General features: G+C 41.1%; 1 protein-coding gene and 1 long non-coding RNA gene across 4 annotated transcripts; one reads left to right on the forward strand and one right to left on the reverse strand.

Moving 5' to 3' along the window:
• The first annotated feature begins 1,832 nt into the window (after nucleotides 1-1,832).
• Nucleotides 1,833-3,316, forward strand: LOC100700792 (uncharacterized). 2 transcript variants are annotated; one of them, XR_003213836.1, is made up of 4 exons: nucleotides 1,833-2,018; nucleotides 2,444-2,585; nucleotides 2,752-2,875; nucleotides 2,990-3,316. It is a non-coding gene; the product is annotated as an uncharacterized LOC100700792 (long non-coding RNA). The 2 variants fall into 2 exon arrangements; XR_002064540.2 differs by lacking the exon at nucleotides 1,833-2,018 and having other exon boundaries at nucleotides 2,332-2,585.
• A 6,956-nt stretch (nucleotides 3,317-10,272) lies between these two features.
• On the reverse strand, nucleotides 10,273-14,248 carry LOC106098519 (TOG array regulator of axonemal microtubules protein 2). Of its 2 annotated transcripts, XM_025898249.1 has the most exons (9): nucleotides 13,836-14,242; nucleotides 13,275-13,482; nucleotides 12,600-12,902; nucleotides 11,815-12,223; nucleotides 11,621-11,729; nucleotides 11,254-11,495; nucleotides 10,992-11,150; nucleotides 10,740-10,875; nucleotides 10,273-10,658 (listed from the first exon to the last, which is right to left on the reverse strand). In XM_025898249.1, the coding sequence occupies exons 1-8, from the start codon at nucleotides 13,839-13,841 to the stop codon at nucleotides 10,746-10,748; spliced, it is 1,566 nt and encodes a 521-aa protein (XP_025754034.1). In that variant the 5' UTR covers nucleotides 13,842-14,242; the 3' UTR covers nucleotides 10,273-10,658; nucleotides 10,740-10,745. The 2 variants fall into 2 exon arrangements, with proteins under 2 accessions (XP_025754034.1, XP_025754035.1); XM_025898250.1 differs by lacking the exon at nucleotides 12,600-12,902 and having other exon boundaries at nucleotides 13,836-14,248.
• Nucleotides 14,249-17,413: the final 3,165 nt, after the last annotated feature.

The raw sequence follows: 17,413 nt of genomic DNA on the forward strand, positions 1-17,413 counted from the left end.
TTTGTTTCATCTGACCATAACACTGAAGACCAGAAACCTTCTTCTTTGTCCAGATGAGCATTTGCAAAGGCCAAATGAGCTTTTGCATGCCTTAGAAGTGCCTGGAGAAGTGGCGTTTTCCTTGGTCTGAATCCGTGGAACCTGATCCAAGTGACTTCTTCAGTCTCACCTGACTGCAGGTTTCCCCAAACCTTATAAACAATACATTTGCATAATGACTGAAACCAGCCCACTGAAGGAACAATGGGCTGTGAGGTCAGTTCCTTAAACATAATTATGCAGAATGAACACCATCCCCACTGACACAGCGGCCAGGGAGGCAGAAGAACAGCACATCAAGAAGGCCCTGAGTAAATGTGGTTATCCCAGCTGGACTTTTGTCAAAGCTGGGAAGGCACCTAAAGAAAGCTCCAGCCGATCCAGGAGAGAAGGACAACCGCTGCCCAGGCGAAAACCTGTAGTGATCCCATATGTGTCAGGAGTATCGGAACAGTTGAGACGCATTTTTTCTAAACACCGGGTCTCTGTGGCTTTTAAACCCCAAAATACGCTGCGCCAAAAACTGGTCCACCCCAAGGATCGGGTCCCCCGACACAAACAGAGTAACATAGTGTACGCTGTTAAGTGCCAGGAGGATTGCCAGGATTTATACATCGGGGAAACCAAACAACCTCTAGCGAAGCGGATGGCACAACACAGAAGAGCAACCTCATCAGGCCAGGACTCTGCAGTCTATTTACACCTACAGGCCAATGGACACTCTTTCAACGATGAGGATGTACACATCCTGGACAGGGAAGAACGCTGGTTTGAGCGCGGAGTCAAGGAGGCCATTTACGTGAAAAGGGAAAGACCATCTCTGAATCGAGGAGGGGGCCTAAGGGTACATCTTTCACCATCTTACAATGCTGTGATTGCAGCCATTCCCCAACTCTCTGTGAATGGTACTCATGGCCATTGATCAGTGTTCTTTGATCAGTGGGTTTTGGTCAGTGATTGTTGATCAATGGTCATGGGAATTTGCATAATTATGATTAAGGAACTGACCTCACAGCCCATTGTTCCTTCAGTGGGCTGGTTTCAGTCATTATGCAAATGTACTGTTTATAAGGTTTGGGGAAACCTGCAGTCAGCTGAGACTGAAGAAGTCACTTGGATGAGTGACGAAACGTTTCTCCCACAAAACGCTACGTCCAGATGAACAGATTCAACTTTTGGAGATATCTTATCTTATCTTATCTTATCTTATCTTATCTTATCTTATCAGTGGCTGGTCTAATGAGATGTGCTGCTACCCCTTGCTGTTATAGTTCCTCTTTTTCGTCCGGTGAGTTACAAGGTTTGTTACCTTTGCAAACACAGTGTGAGTACTTCTACAAACACAGGTGTGTGTGTGTGTGTGTGTGTGCGTGTGAGAAAAAGAATAATTAGTTATAAGGACAAATTAATTAGAGACCACTTCAATGGACTTTTTAAATACCTTTTGTATACAATAATACAAAAAAAGTGAGAGACGTCCGACAATCATATGACCCCCTATGAGGAAGCGTTTTGGTGACTGTGGGAAGGAAAAACTCCTTTTTAATAGGAAGAAATTTCCAGCAGAACCAAGCTCAGGGAAAAACATCCATCTGCTGCGAGGGGTTGGGATGAGGGTAGGAAGACAGGACAGAGACACACTGTGGAAGAGAGCCAGAGAGGAAGAATAATTCAATGCAGAGAGGTGTATAAACACATAGGGAGTGAAGAAGGTGACTGAAGAAGAAATACTCAATGCATCATAGGAATCTCGCAGCAGTCTAGACATATTGCAGCATAACTAAGGAAGGAATAAGGGTCACCTGATCCAGCCCTAACTATATGCTTTATCAAAAAGGGAAGTTTTAAACATAGTCTTAAAAGTACAGAGGGTGTCTGTCACCCAAATCCAAACTGGGAGCTGGTTCCACAGGAGTTAAACACAAGTACAGCTCAGTCAGAGAGCGGCTGACACGATGCTATAAAGTCTTTAAGATAAGGTGGAGCTCGATTATTCAGCACCTTGTATGTGAGGAGCAGGATTTTAAATTAGATTCTGGATGAATCTTCTAGGAATGCAATCTAAATAATTCAGTAGTACAGTATCAACTTACAGTAATAACATATGGCATCACATGGCAGCTTCGAGTAAAGAAATCATCATCAAATATCCATAAAATTATGAAATATATCTGGTTGTAAAAGCTGCTCTTTTGTTAACTGTTACTCTTTTAATTGCAACGCATGGATACTAACCAAGTCATTAGAACTATTTTCTTAATAACTCATTAATAGCTTAATATTTTGTTCATTTAAGACGATTTTATTAAATAAATTAAACTCACAGCAGGAGAGTTGTCAGCATAAAAAATGTTATGATTGTACTTTGATTTTCAAATTTCCTCTTCACAACTGCTGAATGAAGAATTTCCACATGCTAAGAAGCCACCCAGAGACCCTTTGCTGCAGTTAGTCTCCCTCCAGAAGGCGTCTGGCTGCTTGATGCAGCTCTGGCTGCTGCACTGGGAAAGACCAACGAGGAGGTGGAAAAGTCAAAGCCTGAAAAGGTGGGTAAGAATAATGAGACACAGTAATAGTGGGTGTTTGTAACGTATTCATTAAAATGGTTTCAAAAGTGAATTTTCAAAATGACACACTCATGTTAACGAACATCTGCTTGCTGCCTCACTTAATTTAATATTTAACTACATGACTGCTGATTCTATACACTAGGCCAGCAGTGAAGTGTGGGCCACCATTCTGGCTCTGATCTGGCTTCATGGTTTCAAGATGGATGCAAAGGACGAGTGGGAGCTTCTGGCTGCAAAGGCTGTATCATGGCTCAGTGCGCAAAAAGGTAGCAAACACAAAAATAAGCATTCAGTTTGTGATGGTTATACTGAGTTGCTACAGTCGGTCAGTTATTAAGATGCTAATTGGTTATTTTGTTTTGTGTTTCCTTTTTTTCCAGCACCATCTGTGACCGAGTGTGTGGAAGCCAGAAATATATTGTTGGGTTGCAGTGTGCAAAAAAACTGCCCTTGGCCTCTGAGGTTTTTATTAAGCTAATAACGTCTTTACGATTCATGCACAGAAGCAGATTTACTTCATCCTTCATCCACATTAATCTTTGCATCGTCCAACTTTATTATCTAATGTGCCTTATTTTATGCTGCATGTGTCCAAAGTCAGCTTTGTAGGAGGACCAGAGATTATTGCTTTTGTATTCTCATTTTAATGTTGCTGTTTGCTTGAAAGCATCAAATATTAAACAAATAAAAACACACATGAGTTTGGACCTGTCATTCCTTCTAATGAGTCACCATGAAAAAAAATAATTTAATTTTAAAATATTTAAAAAGACCAACTCACCTGGCCAGTTTTGTCTTTCAACACATTTTATTCAAACTTGGTTGAGGAAAATATGCAGCTTGAATTCAAAGTCATAGTAAAGCAAAGTTTCCCCTATTCCAATGCAAATCTTTCATTCTTTAATTTATGTCATGCAAGTAAACAGCTGGACATAATGTCCACTAACAAGTGAGACCTCATCATCAGCCATGTCTCAGAGCGAGTGAAATCAAGGCCAGCAGAGGGAATGCAGAGCTAGATTTGTTCTGCAGTCATGAGCCATCCATCACATGCTCTTAATACAACCACAAACAAACTATAATTTGTTCACCTGAGTAATGGCTGCTACAACAAAGCTATTTTTAAACCTCCATGTTTGACATTTTGAAACCAGAAACCTTTGCCCAGAAGGTAGAAACTGAAACTCACTATGCAACAGTTGTGAGCCATCAAGACAAATTAAACCAGCAAACTGCTGTAACTGTCTGGTGTACAGGGATGCTCGGCTCAGCTGTGGATCAGCCTGCTCGACCACTTAATAATTTAATCGAGTGAGTTTCTGTTTTTTACAGATAAGTATCCAAACAATGACCCTAAATAAAGATCAAAAGGATTCAATGAAAGCACAATAAAAAAAACTCATCACGGTTGTATCAATGTGGAAATGAGATCAGAACATGATTTCTTAACAGAGGGCTGCAGGCCTGGTATGGGACAAAAAAATCAGCCCTGATATTTTAGGTCCAGGCGGTACCATGTTCAGTCCAACATGAAAAAAACAAAAAACAGATGTAACACTTGTAATGTGATCATCAAAGAATATGATTTTTAGCAGTGATACCTGCTCAGTGATACCATAGCAGTGATACCTGTTCTTACACAGGTACGCCTATTCTTTCTTATGGGACTTTACTGTCCCAATCACACAAGAAGATCTTGGTTTAAAGTACATTTTTTGCCATCCCGTAATCTCAAGAATGTTTATGTTAGATTCTGTTTTTAATCAGGTTGTGATCTTAGAGTCAATCTCATAGCACTTGGCCTGTGCTTCAAGGATTCTTATAGTTAGTATGACTCCGGGGTTTTGACTCATTTAAGTCGGTGTTTTGCAGGGAGGAGAGATGAGAGGCAGAGATGAGAGGCATGTAAGACTGCAAGTTTGCTTCTTGGTCCCAACTCTGGATAGTCATGTTTTTAATACGTACTTAATAAATTTGGCCAAATTTCTAGAAATGAGAGCTGCTCCATCTAAGGAATCTTGTCTCTCCTAACAAGACCGGGTTTCCTCTGGAAAGTTTCCCAATTATCTATGAAGCCCACATCGTTTTTTGGACACCACTCAGCCAGCAAGGAGAACATGCGGCTAAACATGTCACTCCTGGTCTGACTGGGGAGGTGACCAGTGAAAACTACAGACTCCAATATTGTTTCCAAAGTTCCACACCGATTCAATAATCATTTCGATGACCTCCAATCGATGTAACCGGGTATCATTACTGCCGATGTGAATTATAATTTTACTGAATTTACGTTTACCCTGAGCCAGCAGTTTTAAATTTCCCTCAATGTCACCTTCTCTGGCCCCTGGAGGACAATTGGCCATGGTTGCTGGTGTCTCTAACTTCACATGTCTCAGAACAGAATCACCAATTACCAGAGTTTGATCTGGGGAAAAGCAGTTAGACACATTTGATAGGAAAATATATTTAGATTTTTTTAAAGAAGTATAAAAGTTAAGTTCACTTAGTTAGATTATACAATTTAAATAAATAAATGTGGTGAATAATTGTTTAAATTATGTATCTTCAGTTGCTGCAACTCTGTTATTAGTACATTCAAATGATGATGCATTACTACCACCTACTGGTAGAATATGGCGATGAAGCTCATCCGCTATTATTTGAAATAAAAACTCACAAAGTGTTGATTTTTAACAGAAAAAAGTATCACTGCTTAACCTTGAATGTTTTTAGGTTTTTATTTCCCATCTCTGCTGATATCAGATATCTGATGTCCACAAAATAATAATATAAAAAAACATCTGACATCAAGTCAGTATCTGATTGGTGCTCTTATAAAAACCTTTCACTAAATATTAAAAAGCCAAAAGAAGTCATTGATTTCAGGCGACAGAGAGGGGCGCTCAGGCCACTGGAATCTGGAGGTGAGGAGGATGAGGGGGTGCTAGCTTTATATTTCTGGGAGTCGCCATCAATAAGGTCGTTAAATGGACAACAAACGGCGCTCCTCGTATAAAACAGGCACAACAGAGACTTTATTTCTTCAGAATACTGAAGAAGGCCCACCTGTCTGCAAATCTATTAGAGCATTTCTACTCTCAATATAAAGCATCCTGTTGTACTGAATAACTGTCTGGTTTGGGAACAGCTCAGCAGCAGACAGAGAAACTCTCCAGTTTCTCCCCCTCTGCTAAACGGCACAGGTTACTGAATTTACCCACTGCCAGATGAAAGAACAGCTTCTATCCAACAGCTATCACTCAACTGAACCTTTTATCCCACACAGGATAAACCTTCTGTCATGTCAGGTTCCATGAAGCACCAGGAGTACAAACACTTCCCTTGACATATGGTATTTATCATAACCGAGGCTCAAATTGGACCCAGAAAGCAGACCCAGAAAAGCAATAAGAATATTAAAATGTTTATTTTCAACACACACGAAAAGATTAAACAGGACAGAGGACTAAAAGAGACTGGCTTAAACTGAAAAACATGGAAAGTGGAATGGATCTCGGCAGCAGGCAACTTTGACCGTACAGCAACAGGACTGATGATGTTTTCAATCTAAGGACCTGAGAATCAGGGAGCCGGTTTCTTAGACATGCACTTCAAAGCAACGTCCCTAGAGGACAGCCAGAACCTCTGACCTACTGTGAAACAGAGCCGAGGACCCCCTTTTGTCAGCAAGGCGGTGGTTGTGTTGAGCAATGTGAAGGAGGGCTGATTTCGTCTGCCTCCAAACCCTGCAGCAGTGATCGAGGTGCACAGGAGGTACAGCGATCCCCCTCTAGAGTCAATTTGAGGTGTGGTGCTTGCATTTAGAAGGTTTTGCTGTGAATAGACAACATGGGGTCAAAAGAGCTCTCCATGCAGGTGAAACAAGCCATGCTTAAGAAGCCAAAACAGAAAAAACCCAAAAGAGAAACGGCTACAATATTAGGAGTGGAAATATCTACACTTTGGTATTCCTGAGAGGCAGTGTGGGCATGGCTGCCAGTGGCCCAGAGACTTAGTGTTTATTGATGATGATGTGACACAGGACAGGACAGAAGCAGCTAAATTAATTCTGAGGTGTTCAGAGACATACTATCTGCTCAAATCTAGCTAAATGCAGTCAAATTGATTGGGTGGGGTTTCATAATTTAGAGGGGCAATGTCGCGACTTTCATCCACAAATAAAGCCGCGACTGGCTGAGTTGGTTGTGTCCCTGTGACGCGCCTCCAATAATCCATAATGAGTCGTACTTGTACTTTGCGCATTTATTTTAAGAACAAAACAAAAACAGACATTAGCGCTTTCAATCAATTTACTAATAGCGCATGGATTAACTGGTGTGCCAAAAAATGACGGTCAACAGAAAAGTTTGCCCACAAACCACTCACCCAACACACCTGCTGCGAACACCGAGATCAGGTAAATAGACTGTGACCACACCCCCATGCAATCACCTGAGATGCAGGTAAAGCTGTTCACCTGTGCCACCATAACAAATAAACAAAACATAAACATTGACTTTGGCTCTTACAGGCAATGACCCAAAACATATAGGCAAAGTAACCTGGCAGTTTATTAAAGCAATGAAGTGGAATATTCTTGAATTACCAAGTCAGTCACCTGATCTTAACCTGACTGAGCATGCGTTTCACCTGCTGAAGACTAAACTGTGGACAGAAATGCCCTCAAACAAACAGCAACTGAAAGCCGCTGCAGTAAAGGCCTGGCAAAGCATTAAAAAAAGGAGGAAACTCAGCATCTAGTGAAATCTATGAGTTCAAGACTTCAGGCTGTTGTTGCCAGCAATGGTATTTCAATGAAGTATTAGAAAAGAACATTGTTTTATTAATTTTGTCCAAATTCTTTTGAGCCCCTGAAATGATGTGTTTGTGTTAAAAAGTCCTTGGTTCCTCATATATTTATGTAATCTTTTAGTTCACTAAACTAAAATAAAGCTGAGAGTCTGCACTTCAACTGCATCTGAGATGTTTCATTTAAAATTCATTGTGGTAAAATACAGAACAAAATTAGAAAAAACAATTGTCTCTGTCCAAATATTTGTGTACCTAACTTTAACTCTCTCCCCTCCTCCACTACAGGCCTATCTCCCTTTGAAGGATTTCTAGGGTAAAATGGTATATGGCCTGTACTTGTATAGCACTTTACTTAGTCCCTAAGGACCCCAAAGCGCTTTACACTACATTCAGTCACTCACACACTGGTGATGGCAGCTACATTGTAGCCACAGCTGCCCTGGGACACACTGACAGAGGCGAGGCTGCCAGACACTGTCGCCACCGCGACCACCAGTAGGTGAAGTGTCTTACCAAAGGACACAATGACCGAGACTGTCGGAGCCGGGGCTCGAACCGGCAGCCTTCCGATTACAAGACAAACTGCCAACTGTTGAGCCACGATCGCCCCACGCGCCAACCACCACTCTTCCAATCCATCTAAGCCAACCTCACCATGCCATCCATTCAGCATCACGTACAACGGAGCTGGCGGATTAGGTCCTCTGTCCTGGACTACGAGCCTGGGAAAAAAGGTATGGCTCTCAGCTAAGGACATACCCTTAAAAATCTTTGGCATGCACCATGCCTCATTGGACCTCATAAAATCGACTACAACATCTGCCCTTCTCTTGTGAAAACTCAAGCTACCTTCATTCCTTCACATCCACCCGATGTTTCATGTTTCCAATACAACAAACCCACTCCTTCCAGCCCGTTGCCCCTCCTGCCTCTCTGCTCATCTTAAAACCCTGCAAAAGGTCACAATCAGCCTCTTGGATCATTCTCAGCAGTTCTCTCTTTCACCGTCCTGCTAAACAAGTAAGAAAATCAGTTGCTGTGCTTCACCTTTGCTTCACTTACCTCTTACCTTTGAGTCACTTACCTCTGTGTCAGTACTTACCAAAATATTGCCTCTTGCCCCTCTGACAGATGACCTCGCCTGAGAAAACAAAATAAAACAAAAAACCTTAAAATGGCTGCAACTGCTGTGCTCCCTAAATTTGTACAAATGGGGGGAAAGGAGAGTGGGCATGTTAAATATTAGTTAGAGTTTCTTAAACTTTCACTCTTAGAAAGCATTCTGTTTCAAAGTGAGCACTTCAAAGACATGATGTTTGTGCAGGTCTCCACTCCTTCCTTCTCATGTTAGCCAGCCACTGGTTCAGTCTCGCTGCTCCATCATCACCTTTAGTAAAACGAGAGGCTCAGAAGCAACAAGAGTATTGTGTGAAAAGAGATCTGAATAAACAACAACAAAGCAGACCCCCCCGGCTGTGTTGTGTTCTTGCACTAGAACACAACTGATTGTTCTTTATTTTTATCTGAATCTTCCCACAGCAATGGTAAGAAGTTAAACAAGCAGTTTTGACCTCTCACACACACACACACACACACAAAATCACATACGCACATGCTCATGTCACTGAACAAATGTATTCATTTTCCTTGTGTATAAATAAAGAGAAGTGCAAAAACAGAGCAGATCATAGAGCCCCCACTCTGGTGTGAGCGCTCTGTGATCGCCCTTGCAAGTAAAAACTGCAGCGTCTGTGTGTTTCTACCCTTAGACTCTTAGCTGAAGAAGTGTCATTTAAAATAAATGTCTTGACAGTGATTCAGAACATACACCAGTTAGTGCACATCAGAACAAAATGTGGGCATTTGTCATGAAAACTGTGCAGAACATTAGGAAATAAATATACTGTGCAGCAAGACTAGCAGCATAAAACCAGTTTACCTTCATCACTCCAGGCATGATGTTACACTGTCCCAAATATAGTCATGGTCCAAGTGAGGAAATGAAATATTTGCTTTTGAAGGAATCCTTTAAAAGCCAAAGATCCTTTTTTATGGATGATGTTTGGTGAGTATTCATGCATGCATCATCCATTAATGTTTGGGAAGAGGGGCTGATTGACTTTGTCAGGACTGTTTTTCCCAAAAAGCCACCAACATGAAACTTTGACAAGCCTTATGGCCAACTCAACCCAACAGATCTTTGATGTGTTAAAGCCAAAAACCTGCTACAAGACACAATCAAGAGGACTGATGAGAAAAGAAAGTGAACTAGCTTTTCATCAAATTTAAAGAGCACCGTTAGATTTAGCTCATTTAGCTTTGTTAGTGAGCATACATGTAGCTTACAAATAAGTAAATTCAATTAAGGGAGGGAAGAATGAACTTGAAGGCTGAACTCCAGGACAAACTAGGCAGCTTGAAAGGGAAACAGCAGTTAGTTTGGCTGCTGCCACAGCCGCTCCTTAAATACCTGCTCTTGATGACACACTTAATTATGAAGCTGGTGCCTCCATGAAGGTGAGAATTTCACTCCCAACCACTGAATAGACAAGATTGTATCCACAGCTGCTATAATTGTGCCTTTTTGTCAATGCTGGTACAAACCCTGTTTGTGCTTTATTGATCCATTTGCAGAGGTTTGAAATTTCTTTCAATAAATCTCAGAAAATCAGCTTGGTTTCAATGTTTACATTATTTTTCCACAACAACAATACAAAGATATTATTCGTAGCTGACATATTGCACTTTAGACTACTGACTATATTACGTGAGGAAATACAAGAATAACTCTGAATGCAATTTGATTCATTGAATTTGTTTATTGAAAATAACTTGAAGACAGACAAGAACATTTGTTGTTTTTTAAAGTTTCTTTATTTTGTGCCAAATTAATAAATGAGTGGTAGAAGCTACCGTTCACAGATGGAAAATGTAAAACACTCACTTGCCACTCTATTAAGAACATGTTGCTTTTTGATCAATGTGACGGACCAAAAAGCAACAAAGTTATTGTACCCAATTGATCCCTATGAGCGACTGTGGAGAGGAAAAACTCCCTTTTAACAGGAAGAAACCTCTGGCAGAACCAGGCTCAGGGAGGGCGGCCATCTGCCTCGACCGGTTGGTGAATAAGTGAGTGTTTTTTATGCATATTAAATATTTAATTACTGTAAATGTTATATTAAATATTTAAATGAAATACATACTTACCTGAAGCAGACGTGATGTGGGAAATTTCTGAAAATGCCACACAGAAATGAGCAGCCTTCAAAGTGGTTACTTAATTTGAAGGCTGCTCGTGTATGCTGTGTGGCTTACCTGTGTCTATTTCTGAAATACGTCTCTGAGTCTTCCTTCCACCTCACAGCGGGATTTATGCGAGACGCTTTCTACCCACATCTTTTTGAAGTTCTTCTGTTTGACCAGGTCTTTTAGGATGGCCTTTCCATGAGCTCTGCAGAGAGAAGCATTGTTAATCAGCACTTTAGTTTCTAAGTAAATGCAGAGAATTTATCAAAAGAAAGTCAAAATAGAAATATCAGCCTATAATTGTTAAAAGTTCACACTGACTTGACTTCAGAGGAAGCATCCTGACACACTAAACTGACAGCCAACAGGAAGTATTTGGTGAAAGTCTGTCCTGCAGACAGAACTTTCTCCGCTCCCATGAATTCATTGATCATAAGAAGCCCCAGTGCGGCACTAGCTCTCACGAGAGCGCTCTTATGTCTGAGGAAAAAAAACACAGACAAATCCATTCAGCGTGTTTGTTTTTCACCTGATCTGATTGTGATGCTGGGGTCACAGATACTCTTCACAGGTGTGAACTTACTTCAAACCATGGATCTCCAGGCTAGTTATAAAGCGACTCGGGCTACAATGATGAACCAGAGCTGTCAGAGCTTCGTGGGCATGTTGCTGAATGAACTCATTGGCATTTGCCCTTGCAAACACCTGGAGTAGACTCTCACAGGTTAAATCAGCTGCTCTGTCCATCCTCTCTTTGAGGTGAACACACAAATATACCACGGTGTCCAGTGCCGCACAGGACACACAAGAGCGATTGTTTTTAATCTAAAGAATCAGAGGAAATTTAAGCAGTTAGAAATCAAACCTGTTACAAAACTGCATGAGACAGGGCAAACATGGACAGAAGAGAGTGGCAAAAACACAGATGTAGAGAAAAACAGCTGGTATACCTCTTGTGTCACCACCAAACAAACTTTACGGAGGTTTAATAACTCCAACTCATCTTGGTGATGCCGCGCCAGGGTGCGGATGTATCGTAGCCCCTGTATCTTTTTCTGCCTGTAGGAAGATCAAATAGTTTTAAAACTCATATCCTCACATTAAATTGAAAATAATTAATGCTAACAGAAGAAAATCATTTTACCAGTCATCCTGACTCAGCAGGCTGAGGCTCAGCTTGACAGTCTCTGAAGGATTCGAGACTGGCTGAAGCTCCTCCCCTAACTTTTCATCAATTGAGACGAGGTACCCTGTGATAAGCCCTTTAAAGTCAACCTCTGGAGGGTGTTTAACAACCCTTCGAGGTTTTCTACTTTCTGGAGCTGGAGGAGCTGGAGCTGGTGGAGCTGGAGCTGGTGGAGCTGGAGCTGGTGGAGCTGGAGCTGGAGCAGAGGTCAGAGCTACAACCCTTGCTGGAGCCCCAGCTCGGGGAGCTGGAAGAGGAGGACTGGTTTGGGGCAGGTAGGCATCAACAATTTTTTTCATTGCTTGATCCAATGTCCAAACCATATGTTGGGCTGTCACCAGCCTGACACCACTGGCGACTTCTTTGTCTGCACAGATTAGATCATGAAATATTCAATACTCACATTTCTGTTTGTTTGCAGCTGAGAATGAACAAGACAAAAGTCCACTTTAAAGGGGAGAGCAAACCATGTATGTGTTTATTAAAGTACAAGTTTTCAGTTCATTACAAAATTTGTATTCAAATAAAACCAAATCACAGGCTGGATAAAAAGTGAAGCTGAAATGTCAAACTTTCGACCTCTATAGATATTTTACCATGGCAACACCTGAACATTAAATGTGTTTTAGCAATGTGTAAACTCTGGTTGGAGGGTTTATCTCTCACACAACAGCTGCTTAAAAGTCTGAAGGGTTTAAATGTCTGACATTCTGACTCTTTAGTGCGTCGATATAAGAACTGACCTGTTTCTCTGTAGTTTTTTGTCCTCACTGGAATGTGACTTCTGTGAGGTCGAGAGGATGATGGAGGACACGGAGTGAATGGTGGAGGAGGGGGGGTCTTCACAAATGGGATTGCCCTGAACTCCTCAGGAGTGTAACTGTCTCGCGATGTTACTGAACTTCCATCAGAGCTCGATGAAGATGCCGAGCTCAATTCCCGCTGTGGCTGCACCTCCCCAAAAAATTCACCAAGTGAATGCAAGCTGTCCCTGGGTGTTTCTCTAAAGGGTGTCACCAGCCTGACACCACCAGTGACTTCTTTGTCTGCACAGATTAGATCATGAAATATTTATTACTCACATTTCTGTTTGTTTGCAGCTGAGAATGAACAAGACAAATGTCCACTTTAAAGGGAAAGCAAACCATGTATGTGTTTATTAAATTAAAGTACAAGTTTTCAGTTCATCACAAAATTTGTATTCAAATAAAACCAAATCACAGGCTGGACAAAAAATGAAGCTGAAATGTCAAACTTTTGACCTCTATAGCTATTTTACCATGGCAACACCTTAACATTAAATGTGTTTTAGCAATGTGTAAACTCTGGTTGGAGGGTTTCTCTCTCACACAACAGCTGCTTAAAAGTCTTAAGAGTTTAAATGTCTGACTCATCATTACATCGATTTAAGCACTGACCTGTTTCTCTGTAGCTTTTTAACCTCGCTGCAATCGGACTAATCCTGTGAGGACGAGAAGATGATGGAGGACACGAAGCAAAGGGGATAGGCCTGTGTTCCTCGGGAGTTTCAGAGTGACCATTGAAAATCCGGTCACGGATCCGTTTTTCTAGGTCTTTCACAGGCCTAAGAATCTCATCAATTCGAGAAAGAGTGTCCGTCTTTCTCTAAAAATTGGAGACAATTATATTAAAGGGAAAAAAAGCTTAGTTGACTTGAAATGTCTAAAAACAATTTTACAAAAATAGATTTACAATTTTATTGTGGTAAACTAAACCACATTACACCACCACACATCTAATCCTACAATGTTTGTTTAAAACCAAAGTATTTTAACTTTATGCCATAACAACAACAGAAAGCATGAAAACATCAAAAGCGATGAGCTGTCTTCATATCTCAGTTATTTTTACATTAAAACACCCTTTATCTGTTTTTACTTTTAACATCTACTTTTTCTCTTTATGAATTTGAGATGTGAAACGTATGTTTAGAGAAGTAAAAAGAAGCTTGTACTTACATTCATTTCTATAAAGCGTTGATTTCCGTTCAGCTATCCTGTAAAGTTATAATTTTTGCCTATTTAAGCAGACAAAAATGCAGTTGATGCACCGAAAGCTGTAATCCTTCAAAGTGACGTCTCAAAAACGAACGCGTCTAACAGCGGTAGGGTGTTTGTGACGTAACACGGAATGTCACGTGCAATGTCCTGCCGTTGTAAAGCTGTATCCATGGTAACAAAACAGTCAGGGCGAGGGGGATTCCAAGATGGCTGCCGAGTAGAAGCATCTCCGCTGAACAAAATAAATCTTAAACTCCTAACGTCCACACGTGCCCGGGTATTTTTGAAAACGCAGATTTTTCTATGCGTTTGCACCTTTCGTCCACACGTAAACGGCGTTTTCGGTCACTGAAAACGGAGATTTTTAAAAACGCCTGCCAGGGTGGATATTTTCGAAAACTCCGTTTTTGCATTTACGTGTGGACGAGGAAAACGGAGAAAACGCAGCGTCAAAGGTGTGCGCCTTTTTTGACGTCACACCGTGCGCCACGTTATTGTTTCGGTGAAATGAATTTCTACAATACTGTTACTGTTAATTGTACTCTCTGCAGTGTTTAAATGCTTACATATACACACACAGTTACTGTCCCTCCACACATACAACTCGGTTCTGCTTCTATGCCCCATCTTTGTTTACTATTTCCCACCGAGGCTTCTAGACTTCTGATTGGCCAACATTTCTACACGGTTAGGAATATATCGCCACCTGTTGCTTTGGCATGTTCCTAGCAGCGTTTTCCTTCATTTCTGTGTTTACGTGTGGACGGGATTATTTTTTAAAACGAAAACGGAAAATCTCCGTTTTCAAAAATACCCGTGTACGTGTGGACATTTCATGTGACGCATTTTCATTTTCTCTTTGCTATTTGGGCTGATTGGAACCTGATGAATGTAAAAACAAAGAATTACCTGATTTTTTATTTTTTACCTGATTTTTGTTTCTGAGAAAAATGAGATCCACATATGTGGACATGTGTTGTAAATTATGATAGAACAGTGGCAGTAATGTCCTCGTAAGTGGATAAAAGGGCTTTGTAGAGCAAAATGTTGTATTTTGGTCAAGACAACCCAAAATGTGATGTCCACGTACGTGGATGCCAGGTCCTAGGAAGTTATAACTGTTTTGTTTGTTTGTTTGTTTTTTAAAGAAACCTGTTCTCCATTTTTTTTTAAGACTGATCTTGTTTTAGAAGAAAAAAAAACACTGAGATATATAAATGTCGAATCGTAAGAAAACGAGAATGTAGCAAGCCAGAGCAAGTTTGACTGAAGTTTCATCAGGTAATATCTTTATAGCTTCCTGTTATGAGTAAGCTAGCACCTTAACTCCGGTGATGCTCAATGCATTGTGAGTTTCCATGTCCCCAGCTGCGATAAAGCCTCTTTATGAAGCGGAGAGTTGCTCTTCACAGCAAGACTGATATTTTACAGGGAGGGCAGAATTATTAGGCAAGTTGTATTTTTGAGGAATAATTTTATTATTGAACAACAACCATGTTCTCAATGAACCCAAAAAACTCATTAATATCAAAGCTGAATGTTTTTGGAAGTAGTTTTTAGTTTGTTTTTAGTTTTAGCTATTTTAGGGGGATATCTGTGTGTGCAGGTGACTATTACTGTGCATAATTATTAGGCAACTTAACAAAAAACAAATATATACCCATTTCAATTATTTATTTTTACCAGTGAAACCAATATAACATCTCCACATTCACAAATATACATTTCTGACATTCAAAAACAAAACAAAAACAAATCAGCGACCAATATAGCCACCTTTCTTTGCAAGGACACTCAAAAGCCTGCCATCCATGGATTCTGTCAGTGTTTTGATCTGTTCACCATCAACATTGTGTGCAGCAGCAACCACAGCCTCCCAGACACTGTTCAGAGAGGTGTACTGTTTTCCCTCCTTGTAAATCTCACATTTGATGATGGACCACAGGTTCTCAATGGGGTTCAGATCAGGTGAACAAGGAGGCCATGTCATTAGTTTTTCTTCTTTTATACCCTTTCTTGCCAGCCACGCTGTGGAGTACTTGGACGCGTGTGATGGAGCATTGTCCTGCATGAAAATCATGTTTTTCTTGAAGGATGCAGACTTCTTCCTGTACCACTGCTTGAAGAAGGTGTCTTCCAGAAACTGGCAGTAGGACTGGGAGTTGAGCTTGACTCCATCCTCAACCCAAAAAGGCCCCACAAGCTCATCTTTGATGATACCAGCCCAAACCAGTACTCCACCTCCACCTTGCTGGCGTCTGAGTCGGACTGGAGCTCTCTGCCCTTTACCAATCCAGCCACGGGCCCATCCATCTGGCCCATCAAGACTCACTCTCATTTCATCAGTCCATAAAACCTTAGAAAAATCAGTCTTGAGATATTTCTTGGCCCAGTCTTGACGTTTCAGCTTGTGTGTCTTGTTCAGTGGTGGTCGTCTTTCAGCCTTTCTTACCTTGGCCATGTCTCTGAGTATTGCACACCTTGTGCTTTTGGGCACTCCAGTGATGTTGCAGCTCTGAAATATGGCTAAACTGGTGGCAAGTGGCATCTTGGCAGCTGCACGCTTGACTTTTCTCAGTTCATGGGCAGTTATTTTGCGCCTTGGTTTTTCCACACGCTTCTTGCGACCCTGTTGACTATTTTGAATGAAACGCTTGATTGTTCGATGATCACGCTTCAGAAGCTTTGCAATTTTAAGACTGCTGCATCCCTCTGCAAGATATCTCACTATTTTTGACTTTTCTGAGCCTGGCAAGTCCTTCTTTTGACCCATTTTGCCAAAGGAAAGGAAGTTGCCTAATAATTATGCACACCTGATATAGGGTGTTGATGTCATTAGACCACACCCCTTCTCATTACAGAGATGCACATCACCTAATATGCTTAATTGGTAGTAGGCTTTCGAGCCTATACAGCTTGGAGTAAGACAACATGCATGAAGAGGATGATGTGGACAAAATACTCATTTGCCTAATAATTCTGCACTCCCTGTATATTGAGTCACTGAGGAAGCCAATGGAAACATAAAGGGAAAAGCGGTGGAGCTGTTTCCGAAAAATCCGGTCAGGCTGCTGCTGCTGTGGACAAGAACTCACCTAAAACTGTTAGCCGCCAACCCAGCATCCAGGTAGGAAAACTTGAGTTAACAAGCATCCCTCCCTCATTTGCTATTTAAAATATATTTTTGTTAGTACTAATGTGTATTTGCAACGGATGCTTAGCGAGAGCATCTAAGCATCCATTGCTGTATTTTATATTAACTTGTTAAAGCTTCTCATTTTCTGTTGTTTCGTTAAATGCCAGGGGTTGAAGAAATATTATCCATGTAAGACTTTATTCCTATTTCAAAAGCAGCTAAACGCTAAATTTTATTTTTGTCAAAAAATCTCACTCTATAGCTGTGGTTCTGTTTAGTTGTGGTACTGCGTGCTTTATATCTTGTTGAGAGCGCACAGAGTGATCTCACAGCGACTGCATACTTTGCAGGGCGCCGACCGATGTATGTAAAGGCCACAGGCAGTGTGGGCTGTAGACGC

The sequence above is a fragment of the Oreochromis niloticus genome, linkage group LG14 (assembly GCF_001858045.2).
Source record: "Oreochromis niloticus isolate F11D_XX linkage group LG14, O_niloticus_UMD_NMBU, whole genome shotgun sequence".
Lineage (NCBI taxonomy): Eukaryota > Metazoa > Chordata > Actinopteri > Cichliformes > Cichlidae > Oreochromis > Oreochromis niloticus.

What these genes read in the sequence shown, in the direction of transcription:
- LOC106098519 (XM_025898249.1), bottom strand. An exon ending in AAAAAGCTACAGAGAAACAG is followed by an intron (nt 12,903 to 13,274) that starts GTCAGTGCTTAA and finishes TAATCTGTGCAG; the next exon opens with ACAAAGAAGTCACTGGTGGT. An exon ending in GTTTGGTGGTGACACAAGAG is followed by an intron (nt 11,496 to 11,620) that starts GTATACCAGCTG and finishes CTGATTCTTTAG; the next exon opens with ATTAAAAACAATCGCTCTTG.